This window comes from Coloeus monedula (genome assembly GCF_965178545.1).
Source record: "Coloeus monedula genome assembly, chromosome: 11".
Classification (NCBI taxonomy): domain Eukaryota; kingdom Metazoa; phylum Chordata; class Aves; order Passeriformes; family Corvidae; genus Coloeus; species Coloeus monedula.
The window spans coordinates 10,828,221-10,847,563 of NC_138791.1; the positions used below are offsets into that span (position 1 = coordinate 10,828,221).

General features: G+C 43.0%; 2 protein-coding genes across 2 annotated transcripts in view; one reads left to right on the forward strand and one right to left on the reverse strand.

The window, feature by feature from the left end:
- The window catches only part of UROC1 (urocanate hydratase 1), a gene marked incomplete at both ends in the record, with an annotated part of 38,918 nt that extends 37,250 nt beyond the window's left edge, over nt 1-1,668 (reverse strand). The window contains one exon of the mRNA XM_082288469.1: nt 1,543-1,668. Within this exon, the coding sequence (XP_082144595.1) occupies nt 1,543-1,668 (126 nt within the window). The remainder of the gene's footprint in view (nt 1-1,542) is intronic.
- A 3,384-nt stretch (nt 1,669-5,052) lies between these two features.
- LOC309577172 (netrin-4-like) overlaps nt 5,053-19,343 on the forward strand; it is a gene marked incomplete at both ends in the record, with an annotated part of 42,744 nt that continues 28,453 nt past the window's right edge. The window contains 2 exons of the mRNA XM_082289001.1: nt 5,053-5,119; nt 11,255-11,796. Of these exons, the coding sequence (XP_082145127.1) occupies nt 5,053-5,119; nt 11,255-11,796 (609 nt within the window). The remainder of the gene's footprint in view (nt 5,120-11,254; nt 11,797-19,343) is intronic.

Here is a 19,343-nt window from a genome sequence, read left to right on the forward strand (position 1 = left end):
AGAGATTTGACCTTTCAGATATGAAACAAACACAAGCTGAGCCTCTAATTCTGTTAACAGTTTAGGGTGAAGGATTAATCATAAAGGAAGCCTTAAAATCTCTAATAGTCGAATGAAATACCAACTAGCATGACCACTTATCACATGTAGTAGGTAAAATGGAGAGATGAGAGACAGAGAGACGGATGTTACACAGTCAGCTGGTGGCAGAAAACCAGTCTACTGCTCCAAAGAAGGCAGGAAAGTATCCCAGTTTCTATACAGGGAGTGAAGACCTTATCATTGCCTTCCCCTCTCCAGGTTAGAGAGCAAGGTTTGGCATCCTTTTGGGAGATACCATCTCCTCTCCTGCAACATGGACTCCCTCCCGCTATATCAGACTTCTGGGGAAAAGTGATTTAGCAAAGGCAAGGAATAAAACAGAGATGATTGGCAATGTTCTGACATGCAGTGAAACTCACTCCCCACTCTGTTATCTTCACAGCCATCACCACAGCCCTTCTGCACACTTAGTAACCGCATTTCCATGGGTCTGAGCTGTCCCAGGCACAGACAGGATGCCTCAGCCATGAATGCTCCTGACATTGAAGTAAATCCTCTTTGGATATCTCACAGCTGTTCCTCTTTCTACCCTTTGACTAGACTCTCCTCTGTTTGTGGAAGTGGACTTCGAAAGAATTTGACTGCTGATGCCAGTGGGGAACTCCCACGAAGGCAAGGAAGTTGTGTGCAAGTTGTTATTGGGGAAGGAACTTCTGTGTTCTGACCAGAATGTCTCAGTGTAAGTGGTGTTACATGTGATGAAGCACAGACTTCCAAACTAAGGAACCCACCTTATCCTCTCCCACACAAATTCCTACGGATCTCCACCCATTGACCAATATTTTCTGCTGATGATTTTTTTAGTCTTGAACATGAAATAATGCAATGATTACTCTAATGTGCATGAAGACTATTTAAACAAAAAGAGACAGGAAAATAATTACGCAACTAAAGACAAATAATTAACTTAACTCCCTACAAACTCGCCTAAATTGCAGGATGCCTGGACTACTGGCTAAAATAAATCATCTTTGGATTTTTTATGCAAATGTACAGATGTGTAGCTGCTGCCATGATGCCGATTCATCACCTTTGATGTTTATTGTATTGGAGGTGCTAGCTTTCACTCCCATACATATGCAATGGTTTTGCAACAGCATTCTGAATTTCATCTTCAAGGAACAATGCTGGATTGACAGCACTGAAGTCTAATGCCTCTGGTTTAGCCATTTAAAGGTGTGGACAACAGCCATGGAAGGTGGTGTGCAGCAAATCTCCCTCATATCAACCCAATTATTCTGGAGGAGGAAGAAGGGAAGTGAGCAGAAGAGTTTCCAGTCCTTTGTCCCACTACACAGTGAATTATAACACCAAGGAAATACATTTGACACAAAGTTTAGCTTCCCATTCAGAAAAGCATTTGAGGCAATCAGGTTTGCTGCTGCAAGCTGCCTTTATCTGAAAGGAAGAGAAATGAGGCCCTGTGAAACCCCATGTTACCTTTTTCTCCTGAGCAGTGAGATTGGGTGTTCTCACGGGTGCATGGGGTATTCCTTTTCTCCGACCTTTGTTTTCAGGCAGAGGGTTTAGAGGAAGGCCACGACAGATTTCCTTCAGGCTGGTCATAGCTGCTGAGGAAATAGGAGGAGGAAAGGCAAGGCAAACTGGAGAATAAGATGAAAGGGAGGTACAAGGAAGGGTGCAGGAAAGCAAGATGCTGCACGATTCAAATGCGCCACCACTCCAGGGTGATCTCCAAGAGGACAGATTGTCCTCTGGCTTTTGCAACCAGGGCTGTCAGGCAGAGAAGGCAGGTGGTACAGGTGACACACCTCCCCACTCTGTGCCATGCCATTGGCTCTTCGTTCCTCCCCCAAAATGAATGATTCACAGTTTGGCCGATTATTCTCTGGGTGCTTTGTCAACTGGTGCCGTGTTAAGCCACTAGAGAAAATTCAGTCACTTTCCAAATCACCTGATTCCCCCAAGGTCTGAGTGAGAGTCATGGTCTGGAGCAGGGACATTGACTGAGACCTCAAGAACTGTACATTTATGTTACTGTAGTTTAGGAACTAATGAAAGTTAAGAATCACTTCACATCACTGTTCATACACGCTGTTCAGTTAAGATGGGTGTTCTCTGTTTGACACCCCCTGGTATGGGCAGTTCCTCAGATCTCACCAATTCATCTTCTAGACAACAGCAGTGGCCATCACAACAGCAAAATTCCCCCTTAGGTGTTAGCTCCTCTCAGCTCACAGGCATGAATGGATTTTCACAGCGTTGAACTGGAAATGTACTCATTAGCACTGGTAGTGGATTTCTCAAGACAGGCAATAATTGGGAGGAATGATGAAGGCTTTCAGTCCTATGTCACTTTTATACCCTACAGCCAACAACAACTAGAAAGTCTTGAGGTACGTACTGCCATCCAGGCATCACAGGTAAATAAATGTACTTAACTTTGATTTTCTGCTTAACAGTGCAACATGAACTTTGCTCTCCATTCTGGCTTGTTGCTTAAATTATACAGAAGCTTCTTGACCTTTATTACATCCACTGAACTACAAGTGCCACATTTTAAGCCTGGTGAAATTAACTGGGCAAAGCATTTCAGTTAGAAATGAGCCTAAAACCTGTGAATGAAAAAATACAGCATTTCCCCACAAAGGCAGCAATCAACAAGCAGTGACAACAAAGCACAATTATTAAATGACAGCCTCTCATTAATGTCAGATCTGCTGTAGCTCTAGGACATCCTGCACATCCCAAGCTCCCGGTGAAGATGCTCAAGTTGAAAGAACTCAGAGCATCCCAGGGGAGCTGAGCACACAGTAGACTCAGACTGTCTGAAGGATAATGTCATTTACAGCAGGAGAATTTTGTTTTGTAATTATACAGTATTTTAGCTGCTTTCAAACAAAAGGCAAAGACAGAAAGGAGACAGAAAAGCCTCTATATTTTAAAGTTTTCTATTGAGTTTTCCTATTAAAAACACACACAAAAAAAAAGGAAGGGTAAAGTGAGAAAATTCTACCCCAAAATCTGGCTAGATAACCCTGCCTTACATAAACATTCCCACCCCAAAGGGAAATAAACCTTTCCTTATTCTTCTTTGTGTGATCTACAGTCTTCAAATCCCTTTAAGGTCTGACCCTGCACACACAGGGGCACAAGGATAACCTTGTCTGCATTTGCACTCCCATCAGACCTGCTTCCCCCATGACATCAGCAGAAGTTAATGGCGTTATACTGGTGAAAAACCTGAAGAAAGAGAGAATGAAAATGTGGGGAACTCACACCCTGAATTATGTTTTTTTCTGGGGCTGGACCCTTTCACCCCCTGATTGCTGCATGCTGGAGTCTCTCCGTGTCCCCGTGTTTGGGTTACCGAACGCGGTTCAGGGATTCTGCCAGCGCAGACAGCCCAGCTCGGGGCAGCCACCAGTCCCCTCGCTGCCCGGCTTGTCCCAGCTCCTGGTGTGGCTGTGGAGTGACACCGGAGCGAGAGGCCGCCGGCACCGAGCGAGCCTCGGGCAGCCCGCGGTGCCCGGGGTGCCGGGGCAGGTGTCGTGTGCCGGCCGGGCTGGCAGAGGGTGCTGCAGGGACAGACGGACGCGGGCGCGCCCCCGCCTGCGCGCACACGCGGACACGAGCAGGGACACACGCACGCACACCCAGCCCGGCCGCGGGAGGAGAGGATGCGGCTGGAAAACAACGCGCGCAGCTGAGCCCAGCCAGGACCAGCCCAGCCGAGAGGAGGTGCGGAACCGACCTTAAAAAAAAATAAATAAATAAAGGCAGAAAAAAAGAAAAAAATATTAAAAAAAAAGAGGCACATATAAAATCCAGGGAAAAGATCACATGTTTTAATAATCCCCTTTGCAGCCAAACGGGACCAGAGAGGAGGCGAACTGAGGAGAAGTGGCCGGTTAGGACGGAGAGGTGTGCTAGAGGCTGAAGGGAGCAGAGACAAAACTTGCAGATAACTAACCCGCCCTCGGGAGGGCAGGACCCCCCGCCCTGAGCCCTGCTGTAGCAGGAGGGAGGAAGGGTTCTCCAGCCCCCTCTCCCTTTCCCCGCTCTGCTCTGGGCGCTGGGCACTGCGCCTCCATCCCGGGAGCGCAGCCCCGCGTCGCGGCAGGAGCCGGTCCGGCAGCACACACCGGGGATTGCCCGGGCACCGGCCCCGGAGGGCTGGCGCTGGGTTTGTTTTCCGCTCCCCTGGCGCTCGCTGTGTGAAGCAAATCCCTTGGAGGTGGGGGAGAAGCGGCTTCCGTGACAGCGGAGGGAGGAGGGAAATTAAATAAAATAAAACAAACCAAAATAAAAAGAGAGGAGAGCCAAGAAAGCACTTGCTTCTCATCATCTCTCAGGGACCAAAGCCAGCTCTGTTCTTCTTATGACCCCATGCTGCAGGGAGCAAAGGGAGAGAAGGTACTGGGGGGCACCTCCTAACAAAGCAGGGTTCAGGCTGCCCGGACCCCCTCACCACCGCGGGGAGCAGGAGGCTGCGGGAGGTGCGACGGGGTGGAGAAGGCTGCCAGGGCGAACCCGGGCACAGCCGAGCCGAAGCTCCACCAAAAGCAAGGAGCAGAAATGAAAGTTTCGAAATAGCATCCAAACAAGCGCCAAGGACCGGACCGGAGAGCTCCCCGCCTCGCATCAGCCCCCGATGGTGCATCCGAGGGGCTGCGTCAGAGATGTGAACGTCCCCTGCCCGCTGCATGGAGAGGGGTAAAGGCACAGAAACTCCTCGTTATTTATTTATTTATTGGAAGCAATGTATGGGTGACACCCAGAAGGCATCTGAGCACTGAAAAAAACCAAACCACCTCTGGACCTAAACGAGAACAAGAAGAATGAGACAGCAGCCTTGACCTCCTACACTGAGAGGAAGGTGGGCAGAAAGAAAGAAAGAAAATACAGAAAAGCCATGCAAGCACCAAACCTGTAGATTACTGCAGGTCTTTTTTGCTTCACTGAGGACAAAATATTTTACTGACAGCCATGCAGCATAAAGGCATCATGCTGATTGTGTTCTTCGAATATTTTATTTCTGGACATGGGGAAGCAGGTAAGCAAAATAAATCAATATTGCTATTCTGAAACAATTTATCCTAAATTTAACAAGGGGAAAGGGGATAGAAATCAGGTCTGTTTGTGGAAAAAAATATTGTGTCAACATATTTATTTCAGATTGATTTTTACAAGGAATCTGTATTAGTCAATATATACCAATGCTTCTCATTCCCTGCAATACCCAGCTTTATAGCTCAGTCTCCTTCCAAAGACTTACCATAGGATGTACAGGTTCATACATCCTTAAAAGAAAGGAGTATGTCATTTTTGCGAACAAAAGAAAAGTAAGAGAGAAAGAAAGAAGTAGATGTAGTGAGACATGCTGGATGTTTGTTTTGAGGTAGAAACACTGCCTTCCCAGGCAGGACAAGAGTGAAATGACAACATCCTTGGAAAGCATCAGTGTAGGAATCTGAATTATTCTCTGTTAACTTAATATTGCATCATTAAAAATCAGAGACACTGTTTAGGAAATCTTAACTCAATAGTTAACTTGCAGAGGACAGGATTAAATTAGCATTAAAGAAAAATAGATTAAAACAGAAAGAGGAGCTGATTAGTTGTGTGTATATATGTGGGTGTACAACTAAACATATATAGAAATAATACAGCTGTAATGACATTTACATGGGGTTCTGAAAATACCTGGATTATGATGAAGACAAATTCCTTAAAGGAAAGGAAGCAAAACATTATATTTTTTTTTTCTTTCTGTTGTGGTTTAATAACTCTTTAAATTTAAAGAGGATGAATTAAAAGAATCAGGTCAGAAAAATAAAAATAATTATTGATGAAACAATAGTACACCCTTGGTGACTTTTCCTCTGAGACACTGTCTTGGAATCTCTCTCCCTGTACAGGAAAGTTTATCAGTGGTTTAAATTTCACCTGTGTGCTCAGAGCATTAGGACAGGAACAACACTCTTCATGCAGTGATTTGAAAGTGATTGAAGGGCTCAGCTATCCTGCAAGTTCCAGTGAAGGCAGAGGCAGATCAAGTGGATTGAGCTCAGATTATTCCCTAGCTAGAATCCCTCTGATAACAGACAGCAGATTTCCATAACTGCAAGAGTTATTTTCTTAAAAACTGAAAACAGCTCACAAATTTACCATCCTGTCATATTAGCCAGTAACTCATTGGGGGAAAAGGCTGTCTGTCACAACGTGACAGGGAATGAGGGGAGGGAGTGCATGTGCCTTAATTCTCTTAGTGTCTTATTCTGGGCATTCACTAATTCCCCAGGCTAGGATATAGGCTCCCTATAGGATACATATGTCTACACGCAGCACAGAAAGGTCACAGAGATCTCTTGGAAAGTTGCTGACACTGTTGCAGAAGGCAGCCTGTTACAGACCAGCCTAAATTTGCTCTGCATCCAATTCACTAAGTGAAAATTAATCTTCAAGGAAACAAAGCTCCCAGCTGGCTGCTTGGAAAGTGAATTTGCAGGGAGGGAGTGTGTTCTGTTTGGAGCTAAACTCACTCAGAATACTAGTGTAGGACACAGTGAAGAGCAGCAAAATAATTGGATATTGAAGGTGATGCTGCTAAGGATTCAATGTCCCTTCAAATAAATATTTGGTGCTTGAATAAAAGATTGCACAAACTATTAGCCTGTGAAAGCACAGGGGTTACCTGTTAATTTTTGATTCTTTATTTAGAGCTGAGACACACACAGAGAAGTATGTTTTTGGCATACTTCATTAGCCTATGGGGAATACAAGGCACATAATATTTGTGGGGAGTGCAACATTTGCTTTCTGCCATCTCTGTGCAGAGAAGACAGTCTGTGTTGTCAAGATTGACTCCTTAGATCTTTAAACATAACAGGGTAAAAAAACTCAAACAAAAAACCAAACCAACACCTTACTTACTAGGCTGGAGCAGTCAGCTTGGGTTTATACTGTAAGATGTGACACTTGGACAATTCTTCTTCCCTTTGTCTTATGCAGGTGGAGGGCATTATTCCCCTCAAATAAACTCTGCAGTGATCTGAAAACTCCTGCATGAGGGACGCTTAGTGAAACTGGCAACAGCTTGGGCTCTTGCTTCAGCCCCAGACCTCCCCATGCAAGCAGCACCTGGGCCAGCTCTCATGCCAGTGAGAGCCCTGAAAAAGAAGGTGTGATGTGGTCAAAAATGGCCATTTCTACCAGCAAGCTTAAAATCAGTTGCAAGACCTGACTATTAGCAGGGCTTCGTTTCATCTGGTCTGAGGTTATTCAGCTCATCTCCAAATGAAGCTGCAGGTGTTGGAGCCCACTGCTGCTCCAAGAGGGATGTGAACAGGCAGACTGCAACTGGACATGATGGAAGGGAGCCCCAGCTTGGGATCTTATTCTTCTGTCCATGCCTCAAGTTGTGGAGGCAGCTTGGTTTCACAGCACTGAATTCTGAATTTCACCTCTGAGGTATTTTGGTGGCTGGCTCATTAGCTCCAGTTATCAGGACTATTTGAGTGCAGAAATACACCAGGCTTCTCATAAGGGGATAAAGACCTGCCAGACTTACAGCATGTTGGCCCCAGAAAAACCAAAGTGTTGTGCAGCTGTTAAAACCAGAGTTAAAGGGTAAAATTTCTAGGTCTGACTAAGAAAAACTTGAGCAACTTAAGTCCCTAGGGTGCTTAGTTTAGAGTAACACTTACAAGGTTTTGGTTATTAAGAAAAAAGTTAAATAGATATATAGTAAGTGAAATCCAGGTTGGACATACATGGTGAAACTCCTCCATTAAACACACAGCAGAAGATGCTCAAAGGTTTTGCTCTTTCTGAGATACATGAAATTTACTGTCCTGACTCACTGCAGGATATTTGAACACACAAAATCATAAATCTGCATATGGAAAAGAAATAAAAATTCCAATTCAAATCATTCAGAAAATATTAGGCATCTTTCCAGTTACATCAGCAGGCTTTGGATGAGTTGCCATATGACCTTTCTTCTGTTGAGTATCCAATGGAGGGTGGAAGAAAAAATGGAAAAAAAATAGAACCTGTTTTTAGTTAATGTCTACAATGTTTTAGTGCATTACAAGATTGTGAAGTAAGAGCTCTCCATTTGAAATGGTGTCCCAAGAATATCAATAGTATGACCTCCCTTGAACGGTGTGATTCCCTAACCATCAGATAACACCATTGTTATAACACGTGCTGGGTATGTGCCATTGACCTGCCACTTTATGGCACAGCTCTGAGGGACCAGAAAACAAACAAATAAATTAATCATACCATTTATGGAGCCAAGCCACCCTCCATGGAGTAAAAGCTAATCAACTTCATAATAACATGCAGTGCCCATGCGTAATCAAACTGTTTAATTCTCTATGAATTATTCAGTAAGTCCTCCTGGCAGTTGGGGTAAGTTGTGTGTTCGCCTGGCTGCTGTTTCTCTCCTGCAGCAGTCTCCCCTTGCTGTCCAGACTCAACATTTTTTGTTGTTTCCACAGAACCAGTGACTGATGGACAGGCTGCACTATCCTTGTGGCCAAGCAATGTTCTGCCAATTGATTTCTTTAAATACAAACCTTTTAATCGACTGCACATTTTGTTTTCCAATCTCTCTTCTCTCAAACTCCCTTCTGTTAATTTGCACTTTGTTCTTCTCCCATTTTCCTAATGACACAGCAGTTCAGACAGGAACTGTTTATTGATGTTGCTGCATTAGCAGGCAGAGCAGATAAACCTTCTTGTGACTGCTGTCCAGGAGAACAAACATCTTTCTTTTCAAGGTTCAGGAAAAAAAACAGCTAAAAATTCAATACAAAGCTAATAGCCCATTTATGGGAAATACAAAAAGCAGCCATTCCCTTTAAAAAATGTTTCCTTTTCTGCTTTCTCACATTCTTGTCTGCAAAGCTCCTCCTTATACAACTTCCTTAATTTAGAACTCCAGCATCCCATTTCTTTTGTGAAAGCTTTATTGGCATAATCCATCAACAGAGATGGACTTTCTTTTAATTACATGGTATATTTATACATAATCATCCATAATCCAATAGCATTTGTAACATGGATCCATTAATAATCAAAACTAAGTAACCTGACTCTTAGTCAGAACTAATGCTTGTTCAAAGCTCAGTTGTAAGACCAGTCCCACTGAAATTCTCTGGAGGCAAAGATGACACATTTGTGCAGCACTGAGCAAAATCAGTTAATACCGAATCTACTTTAGACACAGAAATTGCCTGCCTTATTTCCAGTAGTTTTTACCAAGCAGTTTGGGTATGAACCTAAATGCCACTTGCAAAGACATTCTTGAGGTGTGCACTTGTAGCTCATTATATGTTTGCTTACTTCTGGTGGTGCTAAGAATCACCTGCTCGGCTGAAGGTGGGGAGCACAGAATGGAACCAACAGAGCCAAAAATCCCCACCTTCATTCCTCTCCAGATGGTTCTGCAGCTCCTCATGTCTGTGCTGGCACAGGGAGTGGTGGTGGGACCGGGGAGGGGCACTTCCATTCCTTTGATGTGAGGGCAGGGCTGTTGGGTGCACTTGTAGTCCAGGCACTGCTGCCCTCTGAGCTGTGCCAGGCTCCTGGAACTGACTTCACTGCGGTACTAAAAGAAAATCGCCAGCCAACACACTTCAAATCACCTTGAAGGTGGCTTCCACCTGTTTCTAGGAGCAGACAAGAGCATTTGTGGATGATCTGCTTCCTTGCTTTCTGAAGTTTTAGACTACCTTACCCTGTACATAAGCTAAAATGGCACAAACCATTGGTCAATGGGATTCAGTGGACATGCAATAACTATTTTGCATCCTACCCCTGGAATGCAAAATGCATGAGGTGTTTTCCAAAACAATGTTCATGTCTGACCTTTCTTTCCTGGCCTATGCAGAGATGTCACTGAGGAACTAAGGACAGAACCAACTCAGAAACAAAACCGTGCAAGCTGGACACATTTTTTCACTTTAAACTTTCCTTTTGGAAGGAGGGATGTCCATTTCATTCAATAACATTTATAATCTGAGTACTTTTATAAGGCTGATTTGGAGACCCCTTTCTTTGACCTAACTTGATTTTTAAACTAATTTTACCTGAGGAAAGGCTGAATATAAATGGAGTAGGGATTTTAAAAATTGTCCTAGAATGTTGAAGTTATGGCTGACCTTTGAACTGCTCCTAGATTACCCAGGGTTTACGGTCACCCTATGTTTCATTGGAAGGGTCATTTCCTGTAGGACCTAAATCCAGTCATCTGACTTGTGACCTCTTGGATTAGATTTATGACCTTGCAAGGTCAGTTTTTAACTCCTTCTAGAGTGTTAAATTGCAAAGAGGACATTGCATGTCATTAGAAATGCAGTTTTCTCCAGGACAGTAATAAGGTTTTGGAATGACCTTTAATTCCAGTTCACAAGACACTACTGATTTTCAAAGAACATTAAGACTTTGTAGTTATCCCTACCTTTTCTTAATTTGGAAATAAGTAAATATATACACTGTAGATACCAAAAATTTTTCAGTATTTGCAAACTTGGCAAACAGAATTTAATCATCTACCTCCATATCAAGGTATTTAAACAAAAGAGAGACTTGATTTTCAGCTCCTACAAATTAATAACTCCACCTGATCTTATTAGAAGCAGTATAAACTCAACACTCAGCTATAGAAATACAGGCTTTCTTTATGTGTTCATACATGTAATTAGTGTCTGTAACCTGTTGGGCAGGAATCATCTCTTTTCTTAATGTATGTAGAGCATCCAGTCCAGTTTGACTTTGTTCTCTGATAACTATGAAAATAAAGATATTGAATAGATTCAGTCCTTCAATATGGAACTTTACTAGAGTGAAAATAAAAACCACAAAATTTCTCTGGTTAACCATAAAATTCAATAGACTGGCACAACTGCATTTTCAACAGCAACCAAAGTTAAGCACCATAAGCATGAGTTTTTCTAAAGATCAGTTTCTGAGTTAGGCACCAAACACAAGGACTAGATTTATTGAGACACTACCCCAGAATTTGTTGTGAAAAGATGAAGCAGCTCTCCTTCAAATGTGTTCTCTTGGTTGTCAGTCCCCAGAGGAGGGCTCCAAGCATTTGTGCTGTCACCTGCGTTACACCCTGAGAACAACTTGAGAAGTTCTACTTGTTGTGTTTCTTTTCCCTGTCCTTCAGATCGCCCAAGGCCACGAGCCTTCCGCTGCAATGGCCATGCCTGCAACCCTCCCGTGGGAAACCTGGCCACAGGAAGGACACCAGTGACCACCACCACGTGTGGTCAGAACAGCACAGAGCTGTACTGCTTCTACCCAGACCAGAACCTCCTCCACCACATCTCCCCCGGCTGTGGGCAGCCCCGCTGCACCAAATGCAATGCCAACCAGCCCGATAACTCTCACCTCCCTGCTGACATGACAGATGATTTCTTTGCAAACCCCATCTCCTGGTGGCAGTCTGCCCAAGGGGTACACAGGGAAGAAATCCAACTGGACTTTGAAACAGAATTCTACCTGACCCACGTCATTGCTGTGTTCAAGTCACCTCGCCCGGCTGCGATGGTGCTGGAAAGATCCCAGGATTATGGGCAGACTTGGAGGCCCTACAAGTATTTCTCTGTCAACTGCACAGCTACTTTTGGGCTCCAGGATGATCTCATTGAGGAAGGCTCCATGTGCACTTCCAGGTATTCAGATGCAGTGCCCTGCACCAGAGGAGAGGTAAGCAATAATTGAGGTTTGGACTAAGTTTAATGTCAAACTGCTCAAGACTGCCAGAAACCAGAGAGTGTATGCTCAAAGAGATACTGTGCATATAAATTAAGAAAGGTAGCCCATCCTTAAAGGCTTTGTGTTAAGCAAATAAAGGGGAAGAAGAGAAATTATATATCAATGATAGAAATGTTTTAACAAATTTCTTTTATGAGAGCTCACAGGATAATATTAACATCACTAATTTTACACTGCAGATGCCCAAAGGAAAACTAGAATTCTAACAAAGTAGATGTAGGGAAATACACATCTGTAGAGTCTGATTTATCCAAACCATTTTCACTTTAGGATGACATGAACTGCATGACCTTTCTTTTTCTTCTCCATATAGCAGGTCTTAGATTATTGGCTGACTCTTAAATACATCATTCCTCTAAGTTCAATGTTTTCTTGCTTTCACTTTTCTTGCTGGTGGTGACTATGGCTGATTGTATCAAGCCATAGGCTTCAGAAACGAAACTGCTTGGAATCAGGAAGCGAGCAGCCAGGCTTCACTATTCAACAGTGGGAAAAGCCCTCCTTTGGTATGAATATCCTGATTTGTTTTTAAACATACGCAAAAGTGTGGTTTTTAAATAAACGTACAATTACTCTGATAAATTCCTCTGACAAGAACATTAACTACTGATTAGACTCTTTTCATTCATCAATCTTGAAACAGTTCAGATGGGAAAGACCATAAACATCATCGGTAACATTTTACAGAGAAGGCAAAGGCACAAAGCAAGATTATAAGATATTCCTATAGTCACAACAGAGGCTTGAGTGTTTTCATTTTCTTGCACTTCCTTCTCTCTTCCTCAGAGAAGTCACAATCTTTTTGGTTTCCATGTCTGGAAGCGGTCAGCAGATTCAGCAGTAACACTTTGCTGAAAGTTAAGCTTAGGTGTGAGGTGAATGGTCCAGATAGGCTTCCAAAAACCCAGTGTTTTAGCAGTGCACTTTGGAATGCACATGAGAAGAAACTCAGGCACTACACCTGAGGCAGGGACACAGCAGTAGGGAGAGACTGAATTCATCTATGTGTAACAGGCTAAGAAACATCTCTGCATATTAGAAATCTGAAACTACTAAACAGTCTTACTTCTGGAGTAGTAATTCTGCTGGTCAGTTATGATTCATTTCATGTCAAAGTCAAATGCAAGTCAAATACATCCAAATGTCTTCTGTAGAGAGGTTACAGTTTGCCACGTCAAGAATCTCGGCAAGTAATGTATTTTTCCACTCTTGTGTGCTTTTCCAATCAAAAATCTGGAAGTACTTTGCAAGATCCAGTTAATGATCTTCAGCACACATACAAGGGTTCTGCTGCCATTTCACAGAGGGGAAAAGAGCAGCACAGAAAGGTGAAGTGTTTTGTGGTAAAAGAGGACAGTTCTGGTTGAGTGAAGGACAAAATACAGGGTCTGAGGGAAATGCCTTGACCTTAAATACAAAACATCTCTTCCTTCTCTAGTAGAGTACCCCCTGCACTGTGTTGGCTTTTGTGCTTACTTAACCTTGGGGAATATCATTAAGACCATGCGCTGCTGCTACAACAAATCTGAGAAGTGGATGGCAGAAAATCAAATAATAAAACATTCATCCAATTCAAGCCTTTGTGATTACAAGCGTCAAAGTGATTCTGTCAATTTGGGCAGCAGCTACACTGAAATGAGTATGTGTGTGCTTAATCAATCTATGTCGTGGTAGTAGATGTCAGAAAACAGTAGTAATAGTAAGAACAGTCCTATATTTACAGGTTACCCTTGCAGATCCCAAACACTTTCATGAACATGAATTGAACACATGCAGAGGTCACCTCCTCCGCGGGAGAAATGCTGAAGCTTTAAAGCAGCCCACAGGAATCTGTGGCAACTTAACAGAGGACAAGACAAATACTGTTTCACAGCACATTAACCCAAAAGGATTGTCAAGTTCTGGACAGACTTCACAGAGACCTCTTAATCAATCCATGAAATGTCCCTATGGCAAGGGTGCAGAAGCACCAGGCTTTTCAGGTCAGCAGTATGACACAGCAGATTCTTTTGTGAATTGAAATAAAGGAAGGCAGAGGGCAGCTATTTAAAGTGATACCTGATCAGATTTGCCTGAGTGACACTGCTACTGTTACCACAGGTCTGATGGGAGCTTTGCCCACACACCTCAGAAATGCAATTCTACACCTTATTTTGAAGATGCCACAAATGTCACCAGGGCATGCCCTCAAGCACTGACTCAAGCCATTCTGAAAGCAGCTGACTGAATCCCCACCAGTACTTTCTTCAGTGTTCTCTGCTTCTTTTTCACCTCCACTCTGACCTACCCAGTTACTGATTCTGGCTAAGCCTTGGATTGCTGAGGGGCTCACATCACAAGCTGACAGCACTTCTGAAATGATCAAAACTGTTCCAACTTAAGTGCTAATTAATGCTCTGACATAAATGCCAGTTTTCCTTACTGAGGGGTTTGAAGTCATTTTCACCACACGAGACAGGTTATTCTTGGGTCCTTTTGATTTTGAGAGCAGACACAAATTCCTTTTTTAACAGGGCACAAAAGGAATTAAAAAAAAAAAAAAAAAAAGATGTCTTACTGAGAACACTTAGGTTTAAAACCCGTGCTGGGACACATCATGAAACAAGATTGCAGGTCAACTGGCTTCCAGAACTGAGAATGCAGGTGTGAAAGGAGAAGGTGGTAGAGCTGCAGTAACCTACACACATCTGTAAACTGAGATGCATCACAGTCAGCACATTCCAGTCTCCAAGACCACAGAAAGAGTTTCTTTCTGAGAGCAAGGTAAAAAATTGTCAGAAGAGAAAATTTTAGGAGATTAGAATGGAGTAAAAGACATTTGGATGAGTGATGTGACAATGTCACAGCAGAACATAATGTTAAGGCATATCCCTTGGCTCTGGTCAATTGCTCCTTATTTTTCACCTCTGACATGGTCACATGTCTCCATTCCATCTCAGATGACACGTGGGAGAGAGAAGGCATTGGGGAACACCTCATATAGAAATGCAAGAAGATTACTCTCTAAAATATCTTTTCCATTTTCCTTTACTCAAGCATATGTTAAATCCCTTACTCCCGTTCAGATCCAGAGTAATTTAGTAGATAGCATCTATCTATCTGAAATCCTAGGATCCTCATCATTAGTTCATAAACTAAAACCAACACCACATTTTTAAGGTCTGTTCATCATCTGTAAGTGCATCTACAGGGAATACTGGCATGGAGTCTTATGAATCAACTGAGACCTTTTTACCCACTTGTCCATCCTTCTGTTCTTCTAACTTAAAAACACTGTACTATATAGCCATGGAGCCTAAAATGAGCCTTCAGGTCAGCTGATATAAATCAAAACTCTGGCCCAAACAAAAATAGAAATTAACATTGCATCAGACATTAATGTGAGTTGCAGTTCAAACATCATGTGGGGGAAAAGGGACTGAAATGTCTGAACGTGCATCCTGACAGCACGTGCACTCAAGGATCTGAGAGATCAAGAGCACGTTTTTAATAAACTGGAATATCAGGAAATGAAAACAAATGTTCTCCTCCATTGACTAGGATGTTTGCATGAAAGGAAGACATTAGCATGCAAAGCGGGGTGGAACACTGACCTGCTCGTAACCACCAGGCCCACAAGGAGACCCTTCCCCTACTGGGTCTAGCTAGTGGAAAGGAGTTCTGAATCAAAGGCTGGTTCATTTATGTGAGTGTCTGTGTGACAGATGACACCAGTGAAGTGTGATATAATAAACCCATTACTGGAATTCACTGGGGGCTGGAAGAATTGTGTATGCCTGAATTAAGTAACTGGTTTCTATGGCAACATGTTAAGTGTGCCTTGCACAGAAGACCTGTTCATTCTCTGTTTTGTATCCTGTGGTGACCTCTTTAGGGACAGAAGTCCCCAGCAGTGCCTTTTGTCAAAGATGAGTGGACCCTCTTTGTAGCTAAAAGACATTTAATCACTCTTCTAAACACACTCCATTCGGTGAATGCCAGACCATGACAGGTTGTGCTGGATGCAGTTCTGTCTCTTCAAAAGCCACCAGGTTGTTCAGAGAGAAGCCACAGTCAACCCGATGGAAGGTCTTCTGCACTGATACTGAAGCCTCTGCTGCCTTTCTCCATCCACATGGACTTCCTGAGCAACAGCTGTGGCACAGGGGGACCACTTGCACCCAAGCACCAACCCAGGCCTGGGACAAGGCTCTGGGTGGGATGTATGTGATCCTGTTCCAAGGACCTACACTTTTCACTGCCTTTTCTCAAGCTTCTCTTTTACTGTATTCATGCCAAACCTTTTGATAAACAAAGAAGTATCCCCTGTGCACACACACACCCCCACATCCCTCATTAAGTGGCAACATCAATAATTCAAGAGGTCACTGAGGCTTCAGTGACTTCTTAGAGTTCTGATCTCGTATGGCAGTGGGGTCATTGGAAAGAAACCTGCTCAGCCCATCACAAGGTTGAATTCCCAATAGCTGAGATTCAAAGACAGGGTCTTGCACTTCAGTGAATTATCCAACAGTCGTCAGGACTGGCCTCTGAAAGTTGCATGATGCTCGGGTTATTCCAGCTTCCAGCTGGGTTATTCCAACTTCCATCTGGAAAGGATTCCAGGAGGGATTAGTCACTAGTGTAGGTAAGTGCCTGATTGTTATGACTAGGGCTGTCTGTTCAGCGTTTCATTTAACTCAAACTGCAGAGCAGATAGAATGCAGAAGCAAGTTGAGAGGAAGCAGTTAACACCAGCAGTGTAAACAAGCTGATAGCACTGCCAGGCCCTGCTTCCCTGGAGGAAGAATTAAGGGGCTCAAGGATTTGTCTCTGAAGGGAATTTGAACTGACTGAGACAAGTCCAGCAATCCCATCTCTGGCAAGTGAACTTGAGGAGGGCACCAGGTGTCCTACTCTGACCTGGTTTGCAATGAACCATTTCAGAAACGTTTGGAACATTATAAACCAGCCAGAGAGACAGCAGTGGGGTTTTTTAGCATTGTTTCTGCATTTTCTGAACATACAAGGCAGTGGATATCAAATTTTTTTTTTCTTCTCACCTTGTTTGATCAAAAACTTAGTGGAGTTGCAGCCATTGCTTTTTTTTTCCAAGTCTCAAGTGTGAAAAAAAAATGGTTGCCTAAAATGCTATGAAACTTAGTAATTTGTTATTGTAATTTCCAAACTCCAGGCAAAAGAACACTTAAATATTTGCCTTACAGTTGTCCACACATCACTGTCACTGTGAGATTTTACATTTAGCTAAACCTGTTCATGTGTAAGATTTCAGCCAAGACTTAGAGATATAAGTGGCTCCACTTACAAGAAATGGATGCTCTCCCGTGAGAACACAGCTTGGTTGACATGGGTTGACAATGGGGTGACAATGAGGGTGACAGGTTGTTGTAGCTTTCCCTCACAATCCAGCAAACAGTGAAATGAGTCTCCCTGTTCTCAATCCAGTTCCCAGTCAGGCTGTTGCATCACAGAACTCCTTGTGCTGCCCTTTGCCATTTCACAGCAAGTACCATCCCTCGCAATGAAAAAGGACACTGCACTTTGTGGGAGCCTGGAAATGTTCTCACACCCCCACATAAGGTGCTGCTATGTAGAATGGATGGAGTTTTGCCCATCCCCTCTATACAGACTGAAAGCTGAAGGGTTTTCTGTCAAATAATTTAGACTTTATGTTCCAACCACTTCACCTGTCTCATAGAGGGTACTGCTTCTCCCTACAACCCTTGCCTTTCTGCATGGATATACATCTGCAGATAACCTGAACCTACAGAATACAATTTGTTTGAGGAAGAGAAAAAGTCTGCATAGCTCTTCAGATTTGCCTAACTTCAGTTATGCCATAATCATATTGGCAAAAATGCCTAAATATTAATATTAAAATGCCACACCAGCTGGATTACTGGAATAACCTCAAAGCAAATGCAAACTGAAGGCACATCAATCCTTTCTGATTTGGAGAATACAGAATGAATTCAAGATGCCACTGTCTTGGTGGTAGCTGCGTTCATCCAGATCAAAGAAATCCAAAAAAATCAAAAGCACAATTGCTTCTTTGACAGGCTACCATATTCTATACTGGTTTCTAAGCTTTGTTCCCTGGAAGGACCGAAAAGCAGTGGATCTTGACTAAAAAACACCGTTCCATGAGTTGTCAGAATAGACTTTCTAATGGCTGGAAGAATAGTTAGACTTTGTGCTCCAAACAGTAAATCAGAAAAAAGACTACTTCTTAGTTACGGCTACCGTACCACAAGATGGAATTCCATCAAATAAATCAGAGGATGTATGCCACTGGATAGGAAAAATTCTGAGACAATTGTTTACTGTTCCTTTAAGAACAAAGTCAACTCACATGAAAATCTCTTAATGAAGAGCATTTAGGAGTGATGAGAGCTTTTATTGCAGCTTCCTTCTGATGGACCCAGCATAAGCACACAGACATTTCTGACCTCATTAACCTGATTGTGTGCAACATGATGAACACAGCTTAAGGATGATTTGTAATATCAAATTCTTGCTCTGCATGAGGATCTTCTTTTGTAGGAGGCCACGCATTGGCACTGCCCTCCATTTATGATTCATATTCCTTGACCTTAGGCTATGAGTTTGCAAGGGGGAACATTTGTTGTGTCCACATCTTTTCTGGCTAATACTGGCTGGAAGATCAGGTTAAGAAAACAGAATTAGATGCATCAGGAATGGAGAAGCAAAACCAATGGCAAGAAATCAAAAATCTGAGACACTGTCTCTGAAATGAAGATGAGCTCTTGATTGGTGAAAGAACAATGTGAGGCTGTGTCAGCTTGTGTATAGCAAAACTAGTCATCTAACAGTGGCTGCCTTTTTTAGCTTTGCACACTTACAGCATTTTCCAGACTTCCTTGCTCTTAGGAAGGTCAGGAGAGGACAGGGTAGTGACCATTTTTTTGAGGCGCAGCTGACTGACTTTTGAGAATGAGAATGACAAATATGCGCTCGATGGCAGATATGCAGATAAGCATGAATGTCCTACTCAGCATTCGGCTCCAGCGCCAGCTCCTGATTATAAGAGAAACTCGTGACCCAGGATGTATTTCCACAAAGGGTTAAATTACAGAGGTGCTGAACACCCTCAACTTCCACCCAGTTCAATGGAAAGATTTCTAGGGTGTCCCTAAGCAGACTCAATCACCATCAGATTTTCTTCTGCAGCTGCGCCTATGCTACTTTTATGACAGCTGCATACTGATGTTTAACGAAACAACTGGGAGATTTCAGGGCAGTCTGATACAGCAAAAAAAGAACAGAGCTTGCTACCAGATAGAGATTTCAGCAGATGAGAAATAGCTTTACAGTGAAAAACATGGGAAACTCTTTTCAAAGCTTGCATCTTAATTAAAAGAAAACACTTCTTTTTCATTATACTCTCTTTATGTCTTTTACATGAATGTAATGGAAAACTGAAAATTCACACAGTATCTCTGGGAAATGAAAAAATA